Here is a 13,763-nt window from a genome sequence, read left to right as displayed (position 1 = left end):
GAGGAAGAGGAGCACGGAGGGAGCGGGAGGAGCAGGGGGGGGGGGGGAGGGGGAGGACCAAAGGGGAGGGGGAGGGAGAGTAACAGGGGGGGGGGAGAAGTAGGGGGCAGGGAGAGGAATGAGGGTAATTAAGAGGAAAGGGAAAGGAAGGCTTAGGAAAGAAGAGGGGCAGGTAAAGCGCACGCCAGAGAGAGAGAGAGAGAGAGGAGGAAGGTAAGATAAGGTCCCAGGAAGGTAGGATCATGCCGCCCCCACAAGAACCATGCAGGGAGGGGTGTCAAGGTCACTTGGAAGGGAAGACGTGAAGGGGGGGGGGGAGGGTAGGGGAGGCGAGTGAGAATGAGTGGAAGTGTGAGGGAATGTGTAAAACCAAACAGTATTTTATATATGGCTTTTCCATAAGCTTTCTTACATATGGCTTTGGCTTTCTTGATTTGTTTGAACCATTCTCTTTTTGCCTTGGGTCCCATCCCTTTGTCACGAAATGTACCTTCCTTCTGCCTGTAAATAATTACGCTTCATATTTTCAGTTATATCATGTCCTGATTTGTTCTGTAATTACGTTAAATAACAGATCATCAGTTTACTCTCATGTACTGTTTTATAGTACTTCTACGATATAACATCTTGTTTTTCTTGGTCTTCTCACATCTACTGGCATTTGATAGTCGAGCCTCTCAACATCTGCATCATTCTAGGGGAAGGTGATAGCCAGCCTGGGAGGAACTTCACCTCCCCCGGACCAGCTGCCTCTAATAGTGTCAGAGATTTATCTCTAGTCAAAATCTCTTCAATTTTGATGGGAATTCCTCACTTCTCATTCAGCCTATAGTAGGGTGAAGTCACTCATTGATTGCATCTTTGTTCTTATTTTTTATAGCTCCGTTTGCCTCTCTGTATTATGTTTATGGACTCATTGTTATTTATTGTCTTAGTATTTTCTTATTTGCTGGAGGGTTGTAAATGACTGTCGCTACAACTTTCTAATTTCCTATTGTTACAATCCCTGTAATGCTGTACATGTATGCCCTCGGTGATATTTGGTTCTGCAAATTCCTCAAAATTCACGCAGTTTAGTAACGCCTTGGGAAACACTACATCTATTATAACTTCGGGAATGTCTCCACTTCTGCCAGCACATTCAAATTATCTTCCTTAGACCTTCGATGCATCTCGTCAACTTTGTTTAAAACGCCGCCTACTTCCTTTCTTGTACTTTTTGCGTTATAATTTAACTATTTTGACATTTGTCTACTTTGTCGAATCTGGCCTACGGCTGTGGATCGAGGTGGCTTCCGCAGCTTCTTGCAGTGCATTCCACTTGATGCCCGCCCGTACAGTGTACGAGTATTTCCTTACAGTTCTTCGACTCATTTGCGTTTCTAACTTCCACTTATGTCTTCTCCAACTACTTTCTGTCACTTTAAAGAGGCTACTTTTGTCCGCCTTGTCAATTTCCCCTTAGCAACTTGTAAGTTGCAATCATGTCCTCTCAGTTTCTCCTCTCCTCCAGAGCTGTGAGGTCGTTCCCATAACCTATCCTCATAGCTTATCCCTCTTTGTGTGTGTGTGTTTGGTGGGGGGGGGATGGGGTAAGAGGGGGGGGGGTTATTAGTGAGTCGAAGGCTGTTCCAAATAAGATATGATTTAACCTTCACGGAAATCAGATTTTAATTACTATTCAAATGAAAAGCATCAGATACGTCGCAAGCTTATGTAAATCTTGACACGACTCAAGCTAATAGACGCTGATTATCTCTGCTGCTTGCGTTCGTCTCGTGTTTATCTAACCGGTGGTCAACCCCTTCTTAATTAAGCTATAAATATTGTGTACATATATTGTGCGTTATCTACCGGACTGTGATATTTTTATGTCTTCATTAACCGCTGTGGCGAGCTGTAGGAGTCTTATACTAGTGACGCTGGCAAGGGCTGGACCGGGACGCCAGGGAGCAGTGGGTGGGAAGGTGAAAATTAAAGAACGTAGAGGTAAATAAATAAATAAATAAATAAATAAATAAATGAATAAATAAAGTAAATAAATAAATGCAATTGTGTGTTAAGTACGGGTTCGCTTTGGCGACTCTGTACTCGCCTAGTTGTGGTTGTGGGGGTTGAACTTTGGCTCTTTGGTCCCGCCTCTCAACTGTCAGTCAACTGGTGTACAGATTCCTGAGCCTACTGGGCTCTTATCATATCTACATTAGAAACCGTGTATGGAGTCAGCCTCCACCACATCACTACCTAATGCAGTCCATCTGTTAACTACTCTGACACTGAAAAAGTTCTTTCTAACGTCTCTGTCGCTCATTTGGGTACTCAGTTTCCACCTGTGTCCCCTTGTTCGCGTACCACCCGTGCTTAAACAGTTACCCTATCAATTCGTCTAAAATTTTATAGGTAGTGATCATGTCTTCCCTAACTTCTGTTTTTTCAATGTCGTGAAGTTTAGTTCCAGCAATCTTTCCTCGTCGTTCATACCTCTCAGCTCGGGGACTAGCCTAGTGGCATGCCTCTGAACCTTTTCTAACTTAGTTTTGTGTTTGACTAGATGTGGACTCCAGGCTGGAGTCCACATATGAGATATACAAGGTTCTGAATGATTCCTTACACAAGTTTCAACACACAACGAAAGACGATGTTAGCCGAGGCTATCTCACCGTCCCGACGGCACTTGGTGGTAATCTTGGGCATAGTTATTTCATCAAATCACTTCACTTTGTGGGGCCACGTGAGTAACACCAGTTGCATTCTTGTTCCTGGCTGTCCCGGGTTCGAGTCACTTCTGGGGTGTGGAGTTTTCAGTCGCATATATGCTTGGGGACCATTCAACTTTGTTTGCATTTGTGTTACTCACGTGGTCTCACAAAGTGAAGTGATTTGATGAAATAACTATGCCCAAGATTACCACCAAGTGTCAATTGATCATACAATAACATTTAGATGAGTACATCTAGGGGAGTATAGGCACGCATACACACCCACACGAACATACAATATTCACCAAACTATACATAAAAGATAATATATATGAAAAAATGATGGCGTGTGGAGAAGGGTGAACATGAGAAGTGTGGGGGGGGGGTAAATCTGTGTAAGTAAACTGTTAATAACTTGTGTTGTGGTAATATTAACAATGTCAGTAACAGCTGGTTTACACCCCACAACTTTGTTTGGAAAAAAAATACTATGATTAATTAGTATTACATGTCTTACTCATGTTGTGCTTGATGGTAATTATTGCTGGCAACATTTAGTGGTTGGAGTGAAGCTTGCTTGTAGAGGATGTGGTTGGTGATTGATCACAGGGGGGGGGGGGTAGCGTGAGTCCAGAAGCTATTTAACAAACTAAACTGGATCTGCCATTTGTGGCCGAGACGTCGTTGCCTTCGTGGGTTTTATGGTGGTTGTTGATGATGCTAGGTAAACTATCACAACGTTTCTTACGCTCCAAAGTGATTCTATGCGGCTCCATGACTTTGATTATGTACAAAATAGTCAACATTTTAGGTAGAACATATTACAAGTGTGGTACTGGCGCAGGCTAAAGTATAACCCTACTCATTTCCTGCTACACAGATCTCTTAAGTTACAGTGATAGTTAAATTTGAGTAGGAATTCTAGATGGCTCGCCCTATGGTGTAAATATTTGTCTTCCATATTGTCTTAATTGTAAAGGAGAGTGATGGAGAGTGTAAAGACCGCGGAGAGTCACTTGGCCTCGGCCAGCTTGGTGAGGCAGGAGTCTCGTTCTCACACACCCATTACTGCGAGGAGGAAGTCTATCAAGCGTGTGTCTTAATTACAATTTATTGGTCCTCCCGAGGTCCTCAAACTGAACGTGTTGCCTACACGTCTCCCATGGGTTGTGGGGAGGTTCAACCAGGTCCGTGCTGGTGAAGCTGGTGGTGAAGCGGGAGGTGTGGTTAAATGTATGGGGCGGTGTTTGCGGACCTTACGGGCTCACCATAGCCCGTGCTACATGGACACTTCGTCCTGAGTAGCTAAATCTTTAACAACAACAGACCACAAATCGTATTGAAAATGGATCATGATAAACACCCTCAAAGAGTTCCTAATCAACCAGGCTGTGGTTCCGACCTGTGTGTACCTGAGTTCAACAGTCAGGTCGCTCAAAACGTTAATTATGAGTCTTGACTAGAGACCGGGCCTAAGGGTCGCTGATCCTCGGAACCACTTCAAAGTAACAAGGAACTCGTCTCCTTAAATTCATATCAAACATATATTCATCAGTCGCTTGTGCTAGATTGGCCATCGTAAGAACTGCACTTAAAACTCTGAATAACGATCCATTCAGGACCTTGTATACTACGTATGTCAGACCAGTTCTGAAATATGTGGCGCCAATGTATAGTTGACGCCCAGACGCGTTCCACACTCATGGGAGAAGGAACCATCTCTCAGTCACAACAACTGCACTTCCAGATGGCTCCTTGACTGGTGCAAGGAGCCATCAGTGTAAATAATTTGTGAAAGGGAGCGCTCTCTGACCAAAGCATCAACTTGGCTTAAGGCTATGTATTTTCCTTCTTGTCGAAGCAAGGGTTGAATCAGCTCACACACAGAGATCACACTAACGTGATGCATCAAATGAACAAATCCACAAGGGCCGTGACGAGGCTTCTCATAACCCTGTCGTAGCTCAGTCGATTAAGGCAGTGTCTGGGATGCTCCCGGACGCAGGTTCGAATCCTCGTCACGGCCCTTGTGGATTTGTTCATTGAATCAGCTTCTTGGGTGGAAAAGGAGGGGGGGGGGGGCAGTAATTTGGAAAGAAGTGATCTCCCATGGAGCAGGAAAGTGTTGTTGTCACTCTTGGTAGAGATGATGAATCAACCCGATATTATACATTATGAGCATAGAGACGGTTTTTGGTAATACATTTGGAGGGATGCTGACCTTCAAGGAAGAAGGCTTGGAGGGCTTCAGTTCAGGGGTTAGGGTGGGCTAGCCTAAGCATCTTGATACCAATTAAAGCATTAATTTCAGTGATACGATCACTTACACATGGAATATTCAGTTCCTTCCTCATGTTTAGTAATTTAGTTGTACGAGGGCATCCGAGGATAATCCTCATGGCTTCGTTTTGCATCTTTTCCAGCCCTCCAAACATTCTCTCAGGTACTAGAGCAAGCATGGGTGCAGCATAATCGATCAGACACCTAATATATGAGAGATACATCATTTTGCCATTTCTCACATTTGCGATATGGAGGGCAAGCCCTCCATATTTAGTCATTCATAATGTACAAATTCAGACCTCTAGTAAATATTGTAATTAGATATAGCTTTTGCCAAGAGACCTAATGTAATTACCACCTGTTAATTGATAATTCAACCATCTGGGGTTTGCCAGTAATTAGGATTAGTTGTTCAATTCACCCTGCTCTGTAATGGTGATAACTAGGCGGAAGAATATGAGTGGGATTGGGTGGTTATAGATAGGAGCTGCCTCGTATGGGCCAATAGGCCTTCTGCAGTTGCCTTTGTTCTTATGTTCTTAATACTAGGGCAGCCTCTCGGCTTGAGAGAGGAGTAGAAGTTTTTAGTGTAGACTAGACACCCACTAGGGAACAACATCTCTCCCTGGAGGCCGGAGACATCTAGCCGAGGCTGGGATTTTAAGGTATCTGTGTGTTTGAGTTTTACAGTGTAAGAACCCACAGCTACTGCCATAGGATTTCCATTGCCGTTAGGTAGGTTTTTAGTCAGGGCATTTATTAAATATTTGTGGTTTAACTTTGATTCAATAAATAGTTACAGAATTTATATATTTCTAACACACGCACACACATGCATATCCCCAGGAAGCACACCGTAGCAGGTGTCTTGAACCTTTCTTGACAAAATGTTAATTTCAGTGACCCTGTAACATTGTGTTCATTGTCTGTCGGCTTTCATAGCCAAACTTATAATTAAATGCTCTTGCAGTGTTTATACCATAAGAGTCCTAAAAATTAAATTGAGAGAGAAGCAACACGTACATGCAAATGTTTGTCGACATTATCTAGTGAGTATGTAGACTAGTGTAAGGCTGATGCAGACATTGTGAACTAAAAGTTGTCTCAACTTTCAGGAGCAAGAGAGACGAGGCTCCTGGACACCGTGAAGGATGGAGACATCTTCGACATGCTATAAGGTGAGCAAACATTGGTACACTTCACCCAGGTGAACAGAGTAGGGTCTAACACCTGACCACATTTTCACCACTACGTCATCACACATGACTCAAACGAATCAAAATAAGAGATAAAATGTTTAGAGTTTTTACATACAAACTATATTGTATGCACAAAGTGTGATGTCACAGTCGTCGTTATTAAGGCTCAGGTTTTAGATTCTACCAGGTTGTTGGTGCTTGTACTCTGGTCGGATTTCTCATTTTCGTACTCATTAGTTTCATGATTGTAGATCCAACAGTGGAGTTTATAAACCTGTTTTTATTAACATATTCTTTACTAAAAAAGTTTATGAAACAGCTCTCGGAAAGAGCATGTTTTTGTGGGACGTTTAAAGATGTTATTGTAAAGTAGACAAAGTGCGCTAATATCAGAAATAATTGTACCCGTGTTATCACACACAGAGATCACACTAACGTGATGCATCAAATGAACAAATCCACAAGGGCCGTGACGAGGATTCGAACCTGCGTCCGGGAGCATCCCACGTGTTAGTTCATTGACGAGTATTAGTTCCGTGTTAGTTCATTGACGAGTATTCATAGTAGCCATTTTTAACACTGGAATGTTTGTGTTGTTTCCCCAGCAGAAACGCGAGCACATATATCAGCACTGATCAGCAGCACTTGCATTTGTCCTTGAAAAGAAACCGGATGTTTTATAACTAAAATTTCATATTTTTGTTGGCTTTCGTGAGGCGTTAAACATAACATATAACTTCAAACTTATAATGATTAGATTACTTTATGATATGAAGCTGCCTGCTAATATTAGACACTGTGGTAGCCAGATTAGTACATTTTGTGAGTCCTTTGTTCAGTCTGACGAATTTCATATTAAAACATTTAAAAAATATATGTACATCGGTTATTATGTGTAGTGAGACTCCCCGGAGGTGGGGGAGACCGACCGACCCACCGAACCTCCCAGCCATTCGTCATAATTGTTCGGAGATCGTATCCTCGATGGCCTCTTGTCGCCCACTATCTTGTGAAGGTTTAGTAACGACGTACATGACAACAACCCCGTGTATGAGACGCACATGTATAGGAGCTGCCGACCCGTGGCCGGAGTCCTGAGTCCACCCTGTTGCTTCGTGACGGGGTTCCGCGTCCACAGTAATAATGCTTCAATTATTCCTTCGTGTTTACTTAAACCTGCTGAGATGATATGGGTTGTAGCGTTCACTGCTGAGACACGGCTCAGCTGAGGTGACTCAACACTCCCAGACGTTCACTTGTCGGGGAAGAACGTGGTATTTCTGGCAGTTTGGTGCTTCTCTTTACATATAGTTAACTGTACATCATACTAATTATGTATTTTTTGCATGGAAATGTTGGTTTGTGAAGAGGACAAACTGATCCTAATGTAGCGGGTACATAAAACCCATGTAATATGATCCTGATCATCAGTTTGAAGGTTAAGATATTTAAATATTTCTTCACGCATTGCATCATTTAGTTAATGTGAATGGTTAAGTGCCCCAAATATCTTTCACTGCGCTGCAAAATTTGGCTAATTTGGGTAGGTAAAGTATTTTGGAGGGGGAGTGTGTGGTCATAGATCACACTTCACCAACCCGTCAACTCAAGTAATAGGTCGCGTTATGGACGCCATAGTAACCAACGTTCTAAATGTAACCTACTATCAAAGTTAATGCCTCGCAAATATGTGAGTTTCCTGTGCATCGGACTTGGTAGGTTAGCTAAGTTGCTTGGGTTTGTTAGGAAGTTGGATTTTTAACGGAGTGGCAAATCGGGAGAAGGAACTTGATTGCACAGTGGGTGTTCTCTCTGCCCCAAGGAAGAAGTTGTAACTTGGAGTGGCCAAATAATATGATGAATTGCGGAAGTGTAAGAGAGTGTTGCAATGCTTGGCTAATTCCTCCATTTATCTTGCACTTGTCTTGCAATGTATAATTAATACCTGTTATCTTCTCTACCCGACACTTCATTTAAAAGGTGCAGGGGGGGATTTTAATATATTGCTTCCAAGTCGTATCTTAACTACATGATTACGTCTAATTGTGGTTTTTTGAACATGCAAGATATTAAATTAATTTGGTGCTCCATAAACAGCGTAGTCCCTTGGGGGGGGGGTCTTTTATGAGATTCCTCTGAAATAGGAATTTTTGTACTGTCATTGATAGTTTGTTCATGGTAGTCATTGATGGTTTGATCATGATAGTCATTGATGGGTTGATCATGGTAGTCATTGATGGCTTGTTCATGGTAGCCATTGATGGTTTGATCATGATAGTCATTGATGGGTTGATCATGGTAGTCATTGATGGCTTGTTCATGGTAGCCATTGATGGTTTGGTCACAGTAGACATTGATGGCTTGTTCATGGTAGCTATTGATGGCTTGATCATGATAGTCATTGATGGGTTGATCATGGTAGTCATTGATGGCTTGTTCATGGTAGCCATTGATGGTTTGGTCACAGTAGACATTGATGGCTTGTTCATGGTAGCTATTGATGGCTTGATCATGATAGTCATTGATGGGTTGATCATGGTAGTCATTGATGGCTTGATGATGGTAGTTATTGATGATTTGATCATCATTGATGGTTTGATCATAAGATGCCAGTAAGCATGGGGAGAGCTGGAACTAATTTACAGGGTACCTCGTTGTGCAGCTCTTGTTAAGATGTGCATTGATGAATTGCAATGCACATGAAATGTTAGCTCGTATGTCAAACCAACTTTTTATGCAGATGTAATTGTCCGGTGACAATAATCAGCAGCCCTCTGACGTATGGATAGAATGGGGGTATTTTTAACTTGCATCCTGTTGTCTGTCAGATTGATCCCATCCTCTTAGACTGGCTCGGTACATCGACGGCTTAGCCTTTCTGCAGGGTCGGCGTTCGGTCCCCGATGGCTCAAGTGATTGGGCAGCGTTCCTTCACTCCGTCCTCATACTCCAGCTGCTTGTTCTCTTGTGTGGTGGTTCTTGGTATAGCCGGATTGCTGTCATGATGGATGTGCTGGCTGTTAGCTGCGTCACTTGCATTGAGTATAACATTCTGCCATGTTAACAGGAAGACATGTGACATGATCAGGAAGAGACTAACTGTGAGGAAAGTTTCAACACTTTCATAACACTAGCAGGGCTTAAAGGAATTAAAAGTCCTGCATGCTGAACCTGCTGAAATTTTACAGCGTAAGCATAATCAAGGGGAAAAGATAATCAATAGATTGCTCCCTCTTTGGGTACCAGAAAGTATTTTGCATAGTCCCAGGTAAGACTCCTACTCAAACTTGATAGTCAGGAGGGCCCTGAAGGGTAGGTAACTTGGGTAAGAACATATTCAAAAGAAAGTCACTATGAGGGAAGGTGTCTCACAATACACATAAGAGTACCACAAGGGTCAGTACTAGAGCCTTTACTACTTGTAACGTCATACTTTTTTTAACCAAAAACAAAGGACAAAGTTCGTTGAAGATTGTAAAAAGATGCGGGAGTACGTGGACAGACTTGAGGATGCGAGAAGTGGTAATTGGGGGACTCGCTATAAAAATACAAGATATTGTCGATTAAATAGAGTAGAAAGACCCTTAAATCCCTTTAACACGAAGGGGTGAAAAACCTGCTTGAGTTCTACGAGATGACTATTATCAAGCATAAAGAGTTGAACGGGCTGACTGAATTTTCCCGACTGCCTTGAAGTCTTCGACAGTGTTTAGGAGGCTTCTAAATAAACTTGAAAGTATCAGAAGTAACTTTGTGTTAACTAGGTGGTAAAATACTTGCCAAAATACTTGCCATTCATAAAATAAAATAAAGAAGAGAGAAAATGTCAAAGTAGATGGACCTGGATGGACCGAAACGTCGTCGTCCCTTCACCTTCTAGTGTGTGGTCTGGTCAACTTGCTCCATATATACAAGCACAGACGGCATACCAGCTCAGGCCGAGGCAAGCACACCCGAACTGGTCCACGAACTCCACTTGCCCTACACGGGGAGGCATCATGTCTCCAAACATCTGTTACCTTGTTGTTCTTACGCTTTACCTTCTGCAATCTGATTCGGTGCTTCTTGCACCAACCAAATTTGCCACGCTGTCTCACATGCACATATGAATTTCCGTCCCTTTGCACCTCAACTGTCTCAACTACAGTGCAAGAATTCGCTGCTTGTCTCAGTTCCTGAATGGTGAAACAGCATCCCTTCTTGCGACGTTAAGTCCTCCAGTTTCTAGTGACATTCTCTCATGCTTTCGACTCGACGTCGCCATCTTGCAGGCCGAGCGTCTTAAGACAGATCCTCATATCCAGGATATTCTTGTATCTGCCTCTTGTTTCTTGATGCACAATGAATATCTGAGAGATCACACTAGAGTTTCTCCCTCACCACCTGCATGTTCTCACAGCCTGGATGTTTCGCTCGCATAATTAGGAGTGACGTGGGTTTTATTGAGTATATTATAATTTTGTACGTGCTCGTGCTTAAGGACTCAAGCTAAAAGGAAGACGGTAACACTAGGAGGGTGAAGTCTTCATCAGACTTCACCCTCACCTAAGATATCTTGGCTGTAGTCGGATCTCATCCTCACTTAGATTTTAACCTCACTAATATCTTAATCCTTAGATCTTAAATCTCATTCAGATCTTAACATTTCTTAAGTCATTGTGTTACTCAGATCTCAGCCGCATTTGAGTATATCTCTTTAAGTTTCATGTGTTCTGAAACGCAATACGCAATAAAAACAAAAACAAAAACTTGATAATCTTGAAAATGTTTAAATGTTTAGTGCAGAATCATGATTGAAAAAAAAACAGATATATTTTTGCATTTGTGGAGAGGAAGTATTCATGACGGAGGGTTGTAAAGGGTGACGTTGTTCGTCCCTACTGAATATGTAGAGTGTTATCTGCAGTGATATACAAGCAGCTTCATGTTGTCATTATGCATTTAAATTTACTTGCCAGTCGGTTCCGGCTGACACGACTGGCCGTAACTCTGCTGGTTTTCCTCAATTTCCCCCGTCACGTGCGCCTTGACACCTGTCTTGAATACAAGTCTCTCAATCTTGTATGAACACGATGTTTTCTTCTTTGATACATAAAACATGAATTTTAGCTCCGGTTCGTCACCCAGAGTATTATTAAGACAATGATTTTATTTACTGAGTATAATTTGATTGGAGAGGTATAGGGGGTGAGAAGGGTGGATTGAAATGGGTCTTGACTGGTATGGGCAGTATGGGGAGCAAAGGTCATCTATAATGGTTAAGTTGTTGTTGGGTATCGTTGTGCATGTTTAAGTCTCCTCTGACCTTGTGTACACCCTGTAACCTTCCCCTCACCGTGTACACCTCGTAACCTTCCCCCTACCGTGTACACCTAGTAACCTTCCCCTCACCGTGTACACCCCGTAACCTTCCCCTCACCGTGTACACCCCGTAACCTTCCCCTCACCGTGTACACCCCGTAACCTTCCCCTCACCGTGTACACCCCAGTAACCTTCCCCTCACAGTGTACACCTTCCCCTCACCGGACACAACACTCACTACCTCAACAATGTGCCGTGTAGAGCACAAGCTCAGCCGTGCACCAACTGTTTAATTACATAATTAATATAAATTCAGTTGCTTGTATCTAAAACTATTTCGTATTCTTCTCTTCCACAATTTATTATCTACACAAATCATTCCTCACGTCGGGTACTCCTCATTCCTCTCTTCTCTCCTCCATTCCCCTGGCCATCTTTGACTTGTATAATAATTTAAGAAACAGTGTTATCAACAGCCAAAAAATAAGTGGCATATAAATTAACGTCACTCGCAGTATTGCCAACAGCTCCTGAATTGAGCATTCTGCCACCAGCGGCCGAAGAAGAAGCACGCAGGAAAGAGGAGGACATGCTGAATTAACCTCTAATAACAGGGATAATGTGTTGTATAATCATTAACAACGCATATGAACTTCGAAGCCAACTGAATTTGTATCACAAGTACGAAGTAACTTGTCATCGTCTTAGACGGTTATAATGGGTCTTAATGTCTCCGTCCGAGGTGGAAAATGGGAGCGGTTTTTTATATTTTATTTACGTGTTATACATGTTAACTTTAAGGGATAGCGGGGGCTGGTGACGGCATGGAGCCCAGGAGCCGCAGCTCTAAGGGTCTGAGACTGCTAACCTGGCGGTGTCTTGGGAGCGGAGGCTTAAAAGTCCTTGGAGGGTCTGGGAGGACCCAGCGAAATGCCCCACAACCCTGGGAACGTGGCCGTCGGCAGCCACCCACCGCTATCGTAAGACAAGAGCGGAAACGGATCTATCGCCATGCCCGTCAGACGCCGCGCGTGACCTCCCTTCCCTGCGACGGACCGCTCACACTAGCACCCCAATGAGGCCGCTCCAGGGTGTAGCGGCCCCTTGTTGCTCTACACTGCTGGGCTCGTTGTTGGTCTACACTGCTGGGCCTCGTTGTTGGTCTACACTGCTGGGCCTCGTTGTTGGTCTACACTGCTGGGCTCGTTGTTGGTCTACACTGCTGGACTCGTTGTTGCTGTACACTGCTGGGCTCGTTGTTGGTCTACACTGCTGGGCCTCGTTGTTGGTCTACACTGCTGGGCTCGTTGTTGGTCTACACTGCTGGACTCGTTGTTGCTGTACACTGCTGGGCTCGTTGTTGGTCTACACTGCTGGGCCTCGTTGTTGGTCTACACTGCTGTGCTCGTTGTTGGTCTACATTGCTAGGCTCGTTGTTGCTGTACACTGCTGGGCTCGTTGTTGGTCTACACTGCTAGGCTCGTTGTTGGTCTACAACAAGCATATCAAACTGAAGATCCCCCGAGGGCCATATGGGGCCACATTTGTGTTGTCATGAGGGCCACACACCACAACTAATTGAAGTCATTTAATAAAAATTATTGCAGAATAATTGTTATTACTTGAACTTAGAAACATTCAATGTTCATACTGAGGTTTAGCGGCTCGCCACATTCATGAATGCAAAGTAATGAAGTAGTTTAACAAAAGAACAAAAAACTAAATTTTAAACGCCAACATAGACTTCTATGAAACAGCAACATATACATTGTGCAACTATTACAACACTTCAAAGTGAACATTTATTTACAACTATTCAATCATTGTTAGTGCTTTGTCCTGAGGTTTGACATCTTTTTTTAATGACAATTTTTGCTGTCTGCCTGAAATGTCTGTACTGTTCTCAATTGATCAGAAATAACAAGTGTTGATCAGTCGGCTTTGTTCTCTGAAAAGTTTTTGTTGATTTCATGAAGAAAAATAACTGTTCACACACATATGTAGAACCGAACATTGTCATAATCCTTGTGGCAAACTTCCTGAAATTTTTCAACTTTTCAGGAAGGTATGAAAAGAAACAGGTATCCTCACTTCAAGACACTCTGCTCTTGAGTGTAGAATCCAGCTGCATTTCTGATAGCTCTGTCTGCAGGCTTTCTTCTGCTTTGGCAACATCGAAGGTGAATGATGCTCAGAATAATGCAAAGTGGTGTTCAAAAGATGAGAAATCACGAAATCTTTCCGCAAATTCCTTTGGCAACAGTTCCAGGTGACTTGTGA

The 13,763-nt window shown here is 43.1% G+C and overlaps 1 protein-coding gene across 7 annotated transcripts in view; it reads left to right on the top strand.

The window, feature by feature from the left end:
- trh (PAS domain-containing protein trachealess) overlaps positions 1 to 13,763 on the top strand; it is a 1,432,279-nt gene that overhangs the window by 212,614 nt on the left and 1,205,902 nt on the right. For all 7 annotated transcript variants that reach the window (XM_069316255.1, XM_069316259.1, XM_069316258.1 and 4 more), the window contains one exon: positions 6,098 to 6,160. In XM_069316255.1, the coding sequence (XP_069172356.1) occupies positions 6,098 to 6,160 (63 nt within the window). The remainder of the gene's footprint in view (positions 1 to 6,097; positions 6,161 to 13,763) is intronic.

Source organism: Procambarus clarkii, chromosome 83 (assembly GCF_040958095.1).
Source record: "Procambarus clarkii isolate CNS0578487 chromosome 83, FALCON_Pclarkii_2.0, whole genome shotgun sequence".
NCBI lineage: Eukaryota > Metazoa > Arthropoda > Malacostraca > Decapoda > Cambaridae > Procambarus > Procambarus clarkii.
Note: the sequence above shows the minus strand (reverse complement) of the source record. Positions and strands in the feature narration are given on the sequence as shown.